An 18,136-nucleotide genomic window follows, 5' to 3' on the forward strand; every position below is an offset into this window, starting at 1 on the left:
GTTGGACTCTTTTTATTTTGTTAAATTACTCAGACCGGGGAGGGAAGAGGGATGGGTAAGATCTGCCCGCTTGGTCTTTGAATGTTTTAATTTTTTTAAATATGTGAACAAGCCCACCAAACTTTGTGATTCTCGTATGGTTTTGTAGGAAAATTTGGTGAAAACACGATAACTCCTCCACAACCCCGCGCTGATTATTTGAAGAAACGTTTCTCATACAGTGGAGCTCAGTTGTGGAACAGTTTACGAATAGAATTACGGCAAGCGACTTCCTTGAATGATTTTAAGACTAAATTGAGACGCCACAGTTATAAGTAAGATTTCATTATTGTTTTATTATTTTTAACTTTTTATAATCCTAGTTCGGTAGATAGATATTTATGATATGATATGATAATTATGTAGCTGATGGAAATACCGTGTATAAATATAGTTATTCTATCCTTTCCTATCCTATCCTAAATTTTGACATGCAGGCATACAGTAGAACCCCGCTAACTCGAACTCGATTAACTCGAACAAAATCCGATTTCCCCTGGATAATTGACCCTATTTTTTTCACTCATTTACTATCAGCTAACTCGAAATCGGTTTACTCGAACTTCCCGCTAACTCAAACTAATTTTACTTTCCCTAGGCTCAAATTTACCCTGATAACTCGAACTTTTAAGTAAAAACGTCGGTCGATAAACGTCAAAGTGTCAGAACATTGCTGATTGACACGTCCCAATCTTTAATCGCAATTGATATGAGCGTGATAACATTTATGAAAACGTAATTGAAGGCCATGTGAAGTATTTTATAAAGGTGACAGCCCAAACACGACTCTCCCGCTGGTCGTAAAATGTACCTTATATCTGTGGATTGTGCTTTCCCGAGTGCGTTTCTGAGAGGATGTTCCTTTTTGGTCAAAATGCGGTGAGATCTCTGTGCTAAATGGTGTTGACCTTTTAATCTTGATCATAAAGGAAAATATTCAAAATTACTAAATGGAGGTTTTCTTATCATGCGCAACCAGTCTATTTGTGGAAGAAGGTGCTGAGGAAATCCGCCGTCTTACCAATAAGGTGACCATAGTAACTGAGAGAACCAAGAGAAAACGTCAGAGGCAGCAAACTATTAAATCTTTTTTTTTTTTTTTTTCCAAAAAGCATCTGATGCAAAGGGCATCGAAGGAACAGAAACCAAATAAGTTCTTCAAACGAGTAAAGTGTAACCCGTTCTGTTTAACAAGAAATTTGAAAAATGTATACAGCGTAAAATCACGTTTCATTTTCAGTTTTGTTGGGTATATTACGTGTACAGCTCTATGCACACGAGCCAAACGTTCAATGAACATGGACAGTAATTCTGGAACAGTCATTCCCTAAGGAACAGGCCCCAGTTGTTGAAAGGCCGGATAAGTTTATCCGCTGGATAAGGCACTATTCAGGGTCTAAAATATACTTCACGTTAAACGTTGTCCAAGGTTTTCGTACACTCCCAAACTTAACTGTGGTTAGAGTGTGCATATTCGCTTGTACAAGAGGAAATACTGATATCTTTGCACAGATTGAAACTGACGGATAGTGACTTAACCACTGGATAATTAAAGTTATCCTGCCTTTGAACAACTGGACCCAGTTGAATAAGTCCAGAGTGGCGTACATGTATTTAGAACCACTTACTCAGTTATTTAATGTATCTATGATAAAAATTAAAATGTCCTCAACCACAGTGTGCTGGATATCTCAGCCTATGTTTTTCCTTAACATATTTGGCTGAACTTTCCAAACTAAACGTTCTTATCAAAATGCTCCTATAAAACAAACTAAATGTACCAAAATGACTGTTGATTGTGCAAGAATGGTAAAAACACTATTCCATATTAATTATCAACAGGACACCAACCAAGATAACTCGAACCCCTGCTAACTTAGCGGGATTTACTGTATTCCTGTTATAAGGCAAAAATATCAAGTTTCTTATGGTAACTTTCCTGCGTTAAAATAATTTTAAAGTATTTCTACTGGTCTTGTTTATTTATTTATTTTTTTTATTTATTGTCAATTTTGGTGGCTTTGTGAAGTTTTTGGGGAAACTTGACATCCAAAATGGCAGATGGGAGCATAACTCATCAATTTTCGCTGCCGGCATAAAAGGAAATATTTTTATTTGGAAGCATCATCAGCTCTAGTAATTATTGGGGGGAGGGGTGGGGGGAGGGAGAAAGAGTGAAATTCGTCCGGGCATGGAGAATGACAAGGTCTTGATAGGCTAACTTTGATTTAGTACCCTAATCATTATAAATACGGTCTCTTCATAAACTGAACAATTATTAAACAAAATTGTTTCATCTAATGCCTCTGTGAGAGTGTCAACGCGTTGCACTACAGGTCTACTAAACGAATCCGAGTTCCAATTTTATTTAACAAAGTGTTAAAGACTTGGAGAATCTGAATATTTAAGAAGATACTCTGATATTTAATGTAAAGCTAACATAACATCTGTAAATAACTATACTCCATGCTCGAGGTGTCCCTGACCTGTTTCCGTCAATATCTATGCGTGGTCTTGCGTGGATGCTCCACGGTGTTAAGTATGACCTTCGAATTGGGCAGTTTGTATAGCGGACAAAAGGATTTTAATTTGGTAGGCCTTGTTCACGAAAGATACTTCATGCTAAGTTTAGATACGTGCCGTCATTAATTGCTTGGCTAGCCGTTTACACTGCTTTTATTAACGAATAGTTTATGTGGATGGATCAAGGCCTGATTTGAGCTGCCTTTTGGACATTCATAGGTAACGAATCGTTCAAAGCCACCGTTTTCGTTAAGATAAATTGGGAGGTATGGTGCACAGAGCAGTAGATGTCACAATTTTATACAAACGTTTTACTTTGTATTCGATTGATGTCCATTGCCTCTTTTGTAATCATCGAAGCAGCAATGATAGATTGCTTTTATTTTCCTCCTTGGTAACAAGATGTAAACAGAGATAAACATTAAGTATCCACGCATGTCGTCATGGCAACCTTTTTATACCTTTCACTGAAGGGCAATCTTTTTACATATAAGAGCATTTTATTATTTTTTCATTGCTCACGCCAATCGAATGCTTAACCTAAGTGATAAGTTCTTAAGTTACAGTTATATATTTATTTGTGAAAGTATCAGACAAATTCTATATCATTAGGAGAGGAATGAAACTTATGCTACGAAACAGTTTGTGGGCAAGAATGAAATTAAATCAATACCGGCGACTAAACTGCGCAATTCGATACGGTGTGCCCAAGAATTTTAAAAACACAAATCTCGCGCTAAATTGTCCCTAAAAGGTGTGTGAAGAATAAATGCCAGTACAATTACATAATTAAAAAATATCAAATTCAATTCTCCTCGCGTTTTTGTAATCTATAAGTCCATAATTTTTACAATGCTGGAGAGACGTTCGTTGCTTAACTAAAATACAAGTTGTTGTAGCGCTGTTTAAAAATCATTGAATTCATTTAGCTTCACCCGTTCAGTAAACAATAGTCAAACCCCACCTTCCACGCACTTGCCGGGAAAGAGCTGAGCAAACTACCTCGCCAGGCGATTAGCTCAGCTGTTTCATCAAGTGTGCGGCTGAGTTTTTTCTTAGCGAGACTCAGGTTTGAACTAAGAACAAAACGTCAAAGGCAAAGGAAAAAGGTATAAAATATCAACCCGTTATATGTGATAAAAATTCTAGTAAACTTATTTATCCTTTGTGTTGGTCGTTACAAACACTTGATGTGACGAAGGCTTCATGAATCTCCTTACGCTGGATTTTCGCTTGAGGCAACTCCCTATAGCGTTAATTCCTTGAGTGATTGATATTTTTACTCGAAACTTCTTGTTGGTGAAAAAAAAAGAGTCGAAAAAAGGTACAAAAGAGTCAACTTACCAATAAACAAGACAAATGCTTGAACGAGGGCAAATGCTGTGATGGAATACACCTTTAGCATTGTTTCAGTGATTCTGTTGTCGTTTTTAAGTACACTTTTTGCAGATTAGTCTTACAAGAACAAGAGAACGATTCCGTTTGTTGTTTCAGTCTCTCGTCGAAACAAAACCGACTGCAGTCTCAAGCGACAGTTATAAGCGTCCGTTTTCAATCGCTAGCGCGCCTATATGCGAAGTGTGAAATGAATGGTTCATTTGCTTTAAGGGTCTTAGGTGATACCTCCGACTCACCAGTATGCATTCATTTTAAAGAGTGTGCACAAAACACGACAAAAGATAGACACAACAAGCAAATTATTCATTAAAAAAATTCATTATACCATTGTGTTTTTGCATCAGTAACTGTACCTTGTTTATCATTGACATCAAATAGGTGACACGAAATACTCCATTTGAAATAAATCACTAAAAGCGATAAGCTTATTATCGTTTCCTTCAGTTTAGGCAATAGCATTTGGATTTTAAGTGCCCATCACCCTTACCCAGTTCCTTTCATTCTCAAAAGTAGAGGTAGAAAGTAAGCCAAAACAAGCAAAATAATGAGATTTGAAGTTATTCTCGATTTTTTAAAACGCGATTGAAATCACAATTTCGAAGTTAAAACCGCGCCATTTATAATAAGAGGACTGGCACTAGTGAGTTGTGGCGTCGTGTGGGGATAATAATAATAATAATAACTCGATAACAAGCACACAACAAAACAGCGGTGAGTCGAAGTGAATTCTACGCGAGCTGTTTGGGTTTCTGATTGATTTTTTAGCCCAAAATCTCAGTCTTTTGATCAATTTAGCTTCTTGTATGTTTACAGCGGGTTGGCAAGACAATTTGAGGGATTTGTATGATAATAACTGAAGAAAGGCATGTGCTTAAATGTAGCATGTTTTGTTTTTCTGCGTTAAGCGCCTGTTTATTTCACCTCTTGCTGTTTCTGTTTAGTGACTGTCGTTCTTATGCCATTTCATTTTACTGTTATTTGAGTTTAGTTTGGCTCGTTTCAGTTCGCGGTCCGGTCACAGTATAGCTTCTAGTTACCTCCGAAAGCGATCGCTATTGTCGTTATCTTTGTTAGGATTTGAACTGTGTAATTACATCTTTATCTTACAGTTTTTGTATTTCTGGCCCAGCCATTTGTTTTTCGGGCAAGATGTTGTGTCTCTGATCATTGCTATTTGTCTTTTGATCATATCCTTTCCTTAGCATTGCAGATTTCTTCGAGAGCTATGCAATGCCTGAAATTGAGGGCTTAAGTCTGTTTTGTTACGGCTTCGTTTTTTCATCGCCTAGCTTTGCTCCGCTCTGAGGTTTGTGTTGCGGGCGCTTACTATTTTGTAAATATTTGAAATCTTTAGGTTTTAAAGAATATTTTATAGGGGCCGAGAAAGTGTACATAAGCAACATTTTTTCCTATGAACTAGAGGCTTACCAATTGCACAGCTACATCCCTCCATTTTTTATCTTAAAATCCTTTTCCTGGTGCCAAAAGTTTCCAATTTTTTTGAATTTTTAGAAGCGATGTTTTACGAAAATTATTTTACATCGGATTTCCATACAAATACTGTTTTTTACGCCTGTTTGCCTACTCGTCAAGATGGCGTCGAAAACCGTGAAAAGGCCTTTTATAAATTAAAATAAGTTTATTGTTTTAGCTGCACTTATAAGCCTAAATAATAATAATAATAATAATAATAATAATAATAATAATAATAATAATAACAATAACAATAACAATAACAATAACAATAACAATAACAATAACAATAACAATAACAATAACAATAACAATAACAATAATAATAATAATAATAATAATAATAATAATAATAATAATAATAATAATAATAATAATAAAACATCTCTTATCGCTCGTTCGCGGCGATGTTTGGCACTAGTTGAAATCAGTACACCCGGACTTGTGGTCACCGGCTTTAGCATGGACAGTTGGCGTCACATTTATACCGATATCATCTCGTTTCAGTCTTGGGATGATTGGCTTGTTACTCACTTCATCAGTAAATTAGAATGGACGCATGAAGTCATCGTTCGTGAAGTGCTTGGAGCATATTGACGAGTTTCCGGGTCAACTCTCATTTAGCCCGCTTTTGTTTCATGAAATCGATCTACTTCTTTCTGCATTTCCTTGCTTCATCATTATCAAACAGTATGTAATAATAATTTCCGTCCCTCGCGAACGAAGATGACCAAGATTTCATATCATGGGGGGTATGGGGTGTTTGCAGAGATGGCTGATCAGGCCGATCTTCGCCCGGAAAAGTCTGTTGTGGTGGGGGCAGGGAATGTGCAGCGCTGAGCCAGGCTGGGAGAAGGAATTCTCAGTGTCTTTCCTTCTCTGCCGTTTCTTTTCTTTGTCCCTGGTGCATCTCTCCTCAAAGGTAGACACGCCAGATTTTACAAGGGAACGCCAGGCAGGACGGTCCTCGGCGGACTCTTCCCGTGGACGGACTGCCGCATTGCTTAAACGATGCCTTCAGTGTGTCTTTATAGCGCAGCTTCGGTCTTCCAAGTGAGTGCCTGCCTGTGGACACCTCGCCGTAGAGTAGTCTTTTGGGAAGGCGGCAGTCGTCCATGCGTGCATAAGGATGGCGTGAATGCTCTCCATTTTGGCCCGCTGGAGTACTTCGGTGTCTAGAACTCTGTCACGCCACGTCAAACGGAGCAAGGTCCTGAGAGATCTCATATGGGAGGCGTTGAGCTGCTTGGTTCTCCACTCGAACAGTATAGCGTGCAAAACTATACCCTTCTACATATCTGAGAAGGCAGTACATTCACCTACCATATTCCTTCATAACACATTTCAAGTTCAGTATAGAGAATGTAGTGACAAATGCTCTAATACCGGGTCGACGTCACAAGTTAGTAAGTTCCCAGTCTCTCAACTGCTCTTTTTTGTATTCAATATGGCAGAAAGCGGCCTATTTTGGGGGATTTTGTCGTCTGATAAAAACAAAACGTCATCATTTTCGATCTCTGTAGTATCTTGCTGTACTCGTCTCGCCTGTTCAACAAAATGTCCTTCGAGGAAAGTAGATGGCATTTCCATGATCTAGGAGTTAGGCTCTGACTGTCTTTCCGGTGGCTACAATTTCTTTTCTATTAACTGTTATAACAGCACAGGAAAACGTTGTAAACTCGGAAGGAAAGCCTTTTAATACTGAGATGTTGACTACGATCCTACATCTTACAACTGACGCTATAACACCTTTCCAGAATAATAAATTACATTGAAACTGCATAAATTACATTGAAGCATGCACGCGAAAGAATTTAACACATTTTGACACTCTCTCTTTATGAAAGAAAAAGAAACTATACGCGTAAATAACGAAAGAGAGTCCTAAAGCTGTAGCAGTTCACGGCTTAGGCACTTAGGCCAAAACATAGTCCTCGAGGTGTTTTGGGACTCGGCGGACGCGCTGAGATCTTCTTAGCTCGGGTGCTTCCACAGGAGCAGCGGGCGGATGCATTTCAGTCGCACCTTGGGACGGAGCTTCGGTCGCAGTTTGGGACGGCAACTCATTGGTTTCAGACAGGAGACCTTGAGGCTGTGGCTCGTTAGGCAACGCATCTCGAGTGTCAGCTGCAGCAGGAGCAGATTCGTAGGTCCTCCTAAGATGAATCCTGTTCCTTCGAAGAACTCCTTGGGGAAGTTCCACTTCATACGACCTTTCGTCCAAACGCTTCTTAACCACACCTTTCTGCCATTCCTTCTTTCCAAACTGCCAAGGCTTAACCCTTACAGGATCGCCTTTCTCCAAAGGATCTAGGTCGCGGGCGCCTCTGTTGTAATAATGAGCTTGCTGTTGCTGGCGTAGGCGAAGCTTGGTACGGGTCATATCTTCATCAGCAACAGACGGCCTTAGCAAACTAGCAGACATGGGTAGAAGACTTCTTGTCCTTCTGTTAAGAAGTCGCTGAGCTGGGCTGATCTGAATTCCCGTAGGCGGTGTATTCCTATGGTCAAGTAGAGCGAGAAACGCATCTGAACCAGCTTTCTTGCATTTAACGAGGATCTTCTTTGCCTCCTTCACGGCACTTTCTGCTTTTCCATTGGACTGACTGTGACGAGGACTGCTAGTACGATGATCAAAATCCCACTCTTTTGAGAATGTCAGGAAATCGCGAGACACAAACTGCGGTCCGTTGTCGGTGACAAGCTGTTCTGGAATACCGTGCCTTGCGAAGTGGGCTTTTAGCTTCCTGATCACATGCACTGACGATGTACTTCTGAGGTGATCAAGTTCGAAAAAATCACTGAAATAGTCAGACGTCACCAGGTAGCTCTTTCCTTCTAACTCAAAAAGGTCAGCTGCAACGTACTGCCAGGGCCGACTTGGCGTCTCGTGACTCCTGAGTGTTTCCTTGGTCTGGCCTCGTTCGTACTCCCTACAGGCTTCGCAGGTTGACACATGATTCTTAATGTCACCTGTCATACCAGGCTAATAAAGACACTCGCGCGCTCTATTAAGGCAACCATTAACTCCCAGGTGTGAGTTGTGAATCCTCCTGAGTAGTTCGCCTCTAGCAGCTTTTGGGACTACCACTCTCTCTCCTTTGAAAATAAGCCCATCTTGAACGGACATTTCGTCTCTCATGTTGAAATACGGAGACACAACAGGTGGCAGGGCACTCTTATCTTCAGGCCAGCCCTGCTGAATAACGGCCTTTAAAGCTTGAAGGGACTCGTCCTTCTCTGTCTCACGCTGGATCTGCAGAAGCCTCGCTTCAGATATCGGCAGATAGTTCACCATGTTGATAGCTTCAAATTCCGCCTCAACTTGAGTACACGAAGGAAGATACGCTCTGGAAAGTGTGTCCGCCAAGAACATTCTGTTCCCTCGCTGGTATCGAATTTCTAAGTCGTACTTCTGCAGACGGATCATCATCCCTTGCAACCTCTTTGGAGCGCGATGAAGCGGCTTCTTAACGATTGACTCTAAAGGCTTGTGATCAGTGTGGACGATAGTCCTTCTACCAAACGTGTAATCATTGAACTATTCCACTGAGAAAACAATCGCTAGCATTTCTTTCTCAATCTGTGCATAGCGGGATTCAACTTCTGTCAAGGCTCTGCTAGCGTACGCAATGGGATGCCCATTTTGCATTAAGGCTGCTCCCAGACCACTTTGACTGCTATCACACTGGATTTCAAGGACTTCACCGGACCTGTAGTACGCCAAAACGAGTGCAGATACAATGAGACTCTTGACATCATTCCATGTTTTTTCTTGCAGGTCATCCCAACACCACACCGCATCTTTATGGGTAAGTTCACGGAGAGGCTTCATAACATCTGACAGATGAGGAAGAAAGCGACTAAGGTAGTTAACCATTCCATTTAGCCGGAGTATGTCGTCTCGCTTCTCTGGGCGTGGCATCTCCACGATCGCCCTTACTTTCCCAGGATCTGGTTTTAGGCCAAAGGTGGTTAGCAAATGTCCATGGAATGGAACCTCCTTACACTTAAATTCTAACTTCTGACTGTTGAGCTTGATGCCTTTCTGCTGACACTTGCTCATGAACACCTCCAGATTGCTGTCATGATCGGCCTCATTCGTACCATGGATCAGAACATCATCTGCGATGCACTTAACACCAGGAAGACCAATTAGCTCTTGGTGGAGACGCTTCTGAAATATCTCACCCGAAACATTGAGACCAAAGGGTAAACGAAGCCGACGGTACCTCCCATATGGTGTAGCGAAGGTTGTGAGCATGCTAGATTCATGATCTAGCTCCAAATGCCAAAAGGCTGACGCTAAATCGACTTTAGTGAACACACGTGCATCTGTGAGATCAGGCAGCAGATCATCAATGACAGGGATTTGGTAGTGTTCTCTCTTCAAAGCAACTTTTAAAAGTTTCGGATCGATGCAAATACGCAGCTCACCAGACTTCTTTACAGCAACCGCTATCTGACTAACCCACTCGGTAGGTTCTTCTACAGGAGCAATGACCTTTAGACCTTCCAGCCTTTTCAGCTCCTCCTTAAACTTCTCCCGAATAGACACAGGCACTTTCCGGGCCGGAAGAATTACAGGCTTAGCGTCAGGATCAACTTGGAGATGCACTTTTCCAGGAAGTGTTCCAAGGCCCGCCTTGTCGAAAACATCTGGATACTCGTCTATCAAACCACCGCTCACCTTCTCCACAACATGTACGAAATTCTCCTTGTGAATAGTCAACAACTTCATCTTCTCCGTTGTGTTTAAACCAAGCAAAGGTGTCAGATTTTCTTTAACGATCAAGAACCTGACCTTGAACTTCTCATTGTTCCTGGGATTCACGACTAACATAGCACAGGTGCCAACGGGCTTAACCTTGGTACAATTCCACATAACCAAAGTTTGCGACCACGGAGCGAGCTCCTCGCCTTCGGCATATCTGAGAGGTAAGATGTTCGCGCTTGCACCACAATCTATTTGGAATCGGATTGGTTGCTGCTTGACCAACATCTCGGCGAATACAGCTCTTTCTCTCACGGCTTGGATCCTCACAACACTGATCTCTTCAAGCTCTTCTTCGCTTTCAATATTGTAAACAGATGTTTTCCTCGTGCATTTCTTGGCAAAGTGATTCTTTTCATTACACTGTTTGCACACCTTCCCCCACGCCGGACAATCCTTCTTTCGGGGTGGATGCTCATATCCGCAAAACTTACAAGAAATCTTCTTCGATTGCGCGTTCGACTTTCTATCTGTAATATTATCCGATTTTGTTTTCCTCGACTTGACTTGATTAACGCTGTCAACCGGCTCAGAAAGCGACTTCATTCGCATCGCAGTAACCTCTTCGCTCCGACATACATCAACGCATTTATTCAAGGTAAGGTCTCTTCTCCTAAGAAGCTTTTTAGTGGTTTCCTCGCTTTTGATTCCCAGTACGATACGATCACGTATGAGACTGTCGCGCAAACAATCGCAAAAATTGCAGGTCTTTACCAAGGTCTTCAGATTGTCAACCGTTTCCGTTGGAAGCTTGTCCCTCTTGTTGAAACAGTATCTCTCATAAATTTCGTTTACTTCGCCGATGCAATGCCTTTCCATCTTGCCCATTACTACACGCCAGTCGTTCGCATTCTCCTCTTCGGAATAACTGAAAGTTTTGATCACCCTGAGACCATCGTCGCCGATTGCGTGCTTGAACATTGCGAGCTGATACTCTGGACTTTCCCTTTCTAACCGAGAAATGACGAAATAATTGTTGTACTTCTCTTTCCACAACTTCCAATTCTCAGCGATTTCTCCTGTAGTCTTCAAATCTAAATGCTGGGGCGGCAAGATTTGGTGAAACATTGTCGATTGCGACGTTTGAGGCTGAGCCGTTGCACCGAGGCTTGAACCGGAATTTCCTTCATCTCCTGGCATCGTAGACGGTTTACGTTGTCGACGAAGAACAGAGAGTTAAACACACGCTGCCACCATGTTATAACAGCACAGGAAAACGTTGTAAACTCGGAAGAAAAGCCTTTTGATACTGAGATGTTGACTACGATCCTACATCTTACAACTGACGCTATAACACCTTTCCAGAATAATAAACTACATTGAAACTGCATGAATTACATTGAAGCATGCACGCGAAAGAATTTAACACATTATGACCGCACTTGAAACCACAAATCTCATCAAAAATAGCGCAACATTTAAATCTGACGTTAACGGATCGTTGATCATCGCGTGAGAAAACTAAGACCAATTTGTACGTCGCATTAAAGTTCACCCTCCGAAAGGCAAAAAAAAAAAAAAGCAACCATTCATGCCGAGAGTTGAATGCCCATAAGTCGAACTTAATGCAGATTCGATTCCTGTGCAAATGATGCCTTTAGGCCTAAGGGAACTATCGTTTTGTTATGCCTGCTGGCTACCTTAATTAAGAAAAAAATAATTAATTTGACAGAATTATAATGACCCTACTGGAAATTAAATATATATGTGATATAGGTGGATCAAAACAAGCTCTAGTTTTGACGCTATAATCGGAAAATGTTAAGTACTTGAAAATATCATTCTCGAACCACCGCAGGAAAAGATGCTAGTCATTTGCAAATGAAATGCACAATTATGTAAAAAAAAATAAAAATAAATAAATAAATAAATAAAAAAAAAAAATAAATAAATAAATAAAATAAAATGTGCCGGAGGTACGGAGGCTGCCAAACTGCGGGATCCCTGAGGGGGGTATAGACGGGGAATATTTGTACCATGCGTTCTAGTGGTTCATCTTGGAGCGTTGTCATTCTCCTACAGGGTGTTTCAAAAGTTCGTGGACACTTTTTTTAATACAAAAAAATGATAGTTTTAGGAATCCGATATTAATGAAGGTTTTCCAGTCTTATGTACATTGTTTCCTTTGACCATTGTTGAAACATCGATATCCAGAGTGCCCCCCCAATGTTCTGTATAACGTTTTTGAGCCGTTGCAGCATTGAACGAGCTAGCTCCCTTAGGCTTGCTAGCGGTATGTTCCACCAGGCTTGCCATAACCTTGATTTTCGTTCTCCCATCGTCTTAGGGATCGGATCTCTGTATGCAGCTTCGTCGATGATGCTCCATAGGTTTTCAATGGGGTTAAGGTCAGGTGAATTTGCTGGCCACTCATCTTTTTGGATTAAATTCGGTAGGATTCTCTTGCACCACTGCTGTGTTGCTTTCGCCGTATGAGCTAGTGCGCCATATTGAACGAAGGTCGCACTGCTATTGTTCGTGAAAAGCTTTCGTTTTACAGGCTCTTCTGTTGTAGACTCTTCGGCTGAAAAGAGACTTCACTTCTTTCTCAAGCCGGATTTTTGTGATATAATACTCTGCCGTTACAGTATGTCCTTGCGGGATGAAATGTAGGGAAGTAAGGCCGGTTTTAGGGTTCGGAAGATGAAAAAGGTATTTAGGGCACTCATCGCTAAAAAGAAAATTTTCCCATACATCTGCTGTAAATTTACGCTATTTACGAGCGAATACTAAGCGAGCTTTCCTCTGGTTGTTGTACAGAAGTGGAAGCTTTTTTGGTCTCAAAGTTTTCCCTCCTTTTCTTGACACATACCTCCACACTGTTGGTGCAGATCCAGGCAGACCTTTGTTCTTCAGTTGTTTGCTGATTTTTTCTTGTAGAATTTCCTCTTTTATACTTTGCTTTTTCTATAACTTTCTTTGCAGTTCTGTCAAGGACTGATAGTCGGCCGCCTCTTGGCTTGTCGTAAAACTCTTGTGAACTTGACCACTTCGCTACCCAGCTCTTGCTTTTTTGCAGTATTTTAGTCTTTTCTTGAACAGATACTCCAGATGATCGTAGAATTGCTGCCTGTGCTCTTAAATATACTGCTTTTTTAGGGTTCATAATTAGAAATTATATCAAGACGTTGAAAATCTACAGTATGTTGTTGCTACTGAAAACAGACAAAAATGGCGGGAAAGTACAAGTACAGAAACACACACGACACAGATTTGCACCTTTTGGCGGTAAAATATCTATTTCAACGAGGCTTTTTATCTGACTCATATAAAAGTTCTGACAATCGATAAACAATAAGATTTGTTAATATCTGCAAGAAAATGGAGAGAAATATAAGAAATCTGGATGAAGTATAGACTTTTTAAGAGCGGTTGTCAGTAACTTTCGAGAATCCGGCGACAGAAGCGAAAATTCGAATTTTTTTTATTTGCCCCAAAAGACCCTTTTGGTGAACTATTTTCAAAAATAATATTCAAAAGTTCCAGCGAATTTTTATTTTGGCAAAAATTGGGAAAGTTCGAAATCGGCCAAAAAGCGACCGATGGCCCGATTGAAATTATGCAAATTAGTACATTTTTAAAACTCTCGTTCAAGACAAGGTAGCGTTTTCTCGAGTTGACACTTTCACAATCGTTTTTACATCCCTTGCGCTTGCTTCTAAACTGTATTTTATCTCCACCTGAACATTCTTTCATTGAAAGTTGCCCACGTAAAGAATACAATGTTTGCTATTCCTTAGATAGAGTGATTTTTGCCATATTTCAGATGACCATATCATCAAGGGTATACAAATATACTGGTAATGAAATCACTTTTTTGAACGGGCAATTGTTCTTATTTATCATGTTAAAATATTTAGTTTGGCCCGTGAAAAGCGAGCGCGCTAGGTCGAGATGTGTGGAATGCACTTTGACACAATTCGCCATTTCAGTACTTCATGTTCCTCCTGTTACTTTGCACTTATCAATACACTTCACGGAAGCTTTTAGATAAAAGCCAAGGTCTCTGTGTTCATTTCATGCTTTTATACACGTAAATAACTAGCTTCAAACTTGAGTGCTCCCCATATTAGCATTAGGTTATCAAATGATTCCTTTCAGGTAAAATTTTTTAGTTTATATTGAGCCGTTCAAGCGAGATGAGAGAGCCGTTCGCAGGGAAATAACTTGTGAAATTAATACCCTGTCTCTCATATCATGCTGCACTTCCAAACTACCGTTATTATTAAGCTAGAAAGTGTAAATGCTCCCTTTTTACGTGACCTAAGACAGAATTTGCCTAAAATATTACCAATAAAGTCCACCACAAGAAAAAACTGAAAAAATCGCGCACCGACGTAAATGTAAACATCAGCCGTTTCTCGACTTGCTACATGGGTGAAACGCGTCCGTTATTTTACCTCTGTATACATTTATGATCGGAGAGTAGAAAAAAAAAAATCTTTTCTATGCCCATCTGTATAAATGCACTCGCCAATCAGGCTTTGATTTTCTGTATGTTTGTCGAAAATACTGAAGAATAGTGCAACATAATAATTTGTTACTGACTACTTGACTCATTCAATCACAACCGGATACATGTAACACGACTGGAAACTAGATATATATAAAAAAATGCTCTTACTTGTCTGCAATCGTTACTCACATTATATCTGGCGATATCACATCCCCGAGGCAAGGCTGAAAATTGTCTCAAAATCCGCATATTAGAGATTCAAAGTTTTGAACAACGCAACAACTTTCATTGCGTGACAAGTGAAATGTGATACACAAGCGCGCGAAAAGCACCGGAATAAACAATGTCAAGATTCGCCCTTGTGATGACAGTGCGAAAATGATTTTTGAAATTCACTCTGTATTGTCTGTGCCGGATTCTCATTAATAAAATAACATTACAGGAAAAGTAAAACCGAAATTAATTTAAATCAAGTTAACAAATTAAGACCTTTTGAAACCTGAATGCAGTATTTCAATACTATCCTCAAACAAAAAGCTATTATATTTAGGAGAGTGAAGTTTGTCTTTCGCCATGGATCAACGCGCAAAAGTTGTGGATCAAGCTCAAAAGGTGGGCAATATTTGCAATGTGTTATACGGTTAACCAATGTAATAAGGACGTTCACCCAATCTCGTACCCAGAGTCTTCAGGCTTTTTAGTCAGCGGGGCAACGCCGGGAAGACTCTGGGGACATCGAAAAAATTCAATTTTATTGATTGGCTATTCCGTAACGGTTTCCATTGTTTTATCGCAGAAATCCTGCGGTAATAAAATTCGATGTCCCCAGAGTCTTCCCGGCGTTGCCCTGCTGACCAAAAAGCCTGAAGACTCTGGGTACGAGATTGACGTTCACCATGAATGGAACGAAAAAAAAAAAAACTTCTTTTTAGGTTAACTTGTTAAACCTCGCTTTAATGTCTGTTTGAGATGAGTCACTGATGGCGATAAAATGTTAACTGTAAATACACAACATTATTCTGCATTATTGCTTACGGAAGGGCTGATCAAATTTTAAGATAAGAGTTTAACCTTAACTTATTTTCTAGCACGCACTAGTCTCAAAGGATGAGGGGCACGACTGGTATTTCTCAGATTTTCGTGTTCGGTCTAAAAGACGGTGTTATCTCTTACGGGCCGTAACTGTGTAAGTCTGAAGTTGTCATTGTTAAATCCTCCTTAAGCGTGCTCCAGAGTATCCCGGCCATACGAACAGCCTTTGACAAGGCCAGTGTGAGTATCTTTTGAACCTGTGTACCATAGTCCAGTGATTGTTCAATTTATAGTGGTTTTTATATGGCATGGTTGAAGATATAACTTAATTACGAGTTCCACTTGGATTGGGTTAACCCACAGTACATGCATTGACAATGACAACGATTCTTTGCTTTTCATTCCTCGGTCTCCCTTCGTCGTTAAAGGTTTCTGACTGTTCCAGTTCACACGAAGGCCTTACTTCTCTCGGTGGTGAGAGCATATAGAGACGAACGGAAAGTTTCAATCGTAAATCATAATTCCTGGGATAAAGTCAAGTAATGCATAGCAGTGGATTTCTGTTTAAAAAAAATAGGGAAAGTCAGAGATAGAAATAAAATGTTCTTTCATCCTCTCAGTTTCACTCAAACGAAAACACTTTACCTGCCCTAGCAACAACACCATATTTCGTCCTGAATTTCTTTATAAGCCCGATCTTTTTCGCCTTGATAGGTGCGAGCGAACGTCCTTTTTGCATTGATTAAGCGTAACACATTACAAATCTTGCGCATTTTTTGAGCTTGATCCGCACGGAGAGGTGCCATGGCGAAAAAAAAAACTTCACTCTCCTCCAAACTTTTTGTTTGAGGATAGTATTGAAATACCGCATTGAGGTTTCGAAAGCTCTTGATTTTTTTATTTTTATTTCAGTTAATTTCGGCTTTATTTTGAGGAAAATAAAGGTTGTTGTTGTTGTTGTTGATGATGACAATTCGGTACAATCCCCAGGAGGGGGGAGAAGGGGGGGGGGGGGTGGGGGGGGGAGAGGAGGAAACATGATTTTCGTTTCAATCCGGCAATCAAATATACCTTGCAGACCTTGACTTGCCTCAATTTCTTCTTGTAATTTCAAAAATCATTTTCGCACTGTCATCACAAGGGCGAATCTTGACATTGTTTTTTCCGGTGCTTTTCGCGCGCTTGTGTATCACATTTCACTTGTCACGCAATGAAAGTTGTTGCGTTGTTCAAAACTTTGAATCTCTAATACAGTCAAACCTGTATTAAGCGGTCACCCTCGGGGAATGGCTAAGTGACCGCTTAATACAGGTTGACCGCTTAATACAGGTTGCACAGAATACATCACTTACTTGGTTAAGAAAGTTCGGCGGTAAAATGGTATGACAAAGGAGAGCATGGTATTGAAACAGACTAGTAAAACATTAACGCCACGATTGTGCAGCTCATTAGAAGCTCAATTGCCTGGCACGCTATTTGTTACCATATTTAAGTTGTATCCTTTCACAAGGTGACCGTTTAAAACCGGTCAAGACAATAGACACAGCTCGCTGGGACTTAGTATAGGGTGACCGCGACCGCTTAATAGAGGTGACCGTTTAATACAGGTCAGAATTACAGTAAATAAGGGAAGTAATTTTCGGGACTTTGACAACTGACCGCTTAATAGAGGGTGACCGCTTAATACGGTGCCGCTTAATACAGGTTCGACTGTATGCGGATTTTGAGACAATTTTCAGCCTTGCCTCGGGGATGTGATATCGCCAGATATAATGTGAGTAACGATTGCAGACAAGTAAGAGCATTTCTTTATATATATCTAGTTTCCAGTCGTGTTACATGTATCCGGTTGTGATTGAATGAGTCAAGTAGTCAGTAACAAATTATTATGTTGCACTATTCTTCAGTATTTTCGACAAACATACAGAAAATCAAAGCCTGATTGGCGAGTGCATTTATACAGATGGGCATAGAAAAGATTTTTTTTTTTCTACTCTCCGATCATAAATGTATACAGAGGTAAAATAACGGACGCGTTTCACCCATGTAGCAAGTCGAGAAACGGCTGATGTTTACATTTACGTCGGTGCGCGATTTTTTCAGTTTTTTCTTGTGGTGGACTTTATTGGTAATATTTTAGGCAAATTCTGTCTTAGGTCACGTAAAAAGGGAGCATTTACACTTTCTAGCTTAATAATAACGGTAGTTTGGAAGTGCAGCATGATATGAGAGACAGGGTATTAATTTCACAAGTTATTTCCCTGCGAACGGCTCTTTCATCTCGCTTGAACGGTTCAATATAAACTAAAAAATTTTACCTGAAAGGAATCATTTGATAACCTAATGCTAATATGGGGAGCACTCAAGTTTGAAGCTAGTTATTTACGTGTATAAAAGCATGAAATGAACACAGAGACCTTGGCTTTTATCTAAAAGCTTCC

The 18,136-nt window shown here is 40.2% G+C and overlaps 2 protein-coding genes across 8 annotated transcripts in view; both read right to left on the bottom strand.

Moving 5' to 3' along the window:
- The window catches only part of LOC146476215 (uncharacterized), a 36,541-nt gene extending 32,380 nt beyond the window's left edge, over positions 1-4,161 (bottom strand). For all 7 annotated transcript variants that reach the window (XR_014865667.1, XR_014865666.1, XR_014865662.1 and 4 more), the window contains exon 1: positions 3,907-4,161. Coding sequence is in view for 1 of the 7 variants with exons in the window: in XM_085114761.1 (XP_084970887.1) it covers positions 3,907-3,967 (61 nt within the window). In the remaining 6 variants the exon portion in view is untranslated. The remainder of the gene's footprint in view (positions 1-3,906) is intronic.
- A 4,258-nt stretch (positions 4,162-8,419) lies between these two features.
- On the bottom strand, positions 8,420-8,863 carry LOC146476217 (uncharacterized). The gene has a single exon (XM_085114687.1). The coding sequence runs from the start codon at positions 8,861-8,863 to the stop codon at positions 8,420-8,422; it is 444 nt and encodes a 147-aa protein (XP_084970813.1).
- Positions 8,864-18,136: the final 9,273 nt, after the last annotated feature.

Source organism: Pavona decussata, unplaced genomic scaffold (genome assembly GCF_977016875.1).
Source record: "Pavona decussata unplaced genomic scaffold, jaPavDecu1.1 SCAFFOLD_78, whole genome shotgun sequence".
Lineage (NCBI taxonomy): Eukaryota > Metazoa > Cnidaria > Anthozoa > Scleractinia > Agariciidae > Pavona > Pavona decussata.

Excerpts from the sequence above, each read along its gene's own strand:
- LOC146476217 (XM_085114687.1), bottom strand. The coding sequence starts at position 8,863 with ATGATCCGTCTGCAGAAGTACGACTTAGAAATTCGATACCAGCGAGGG.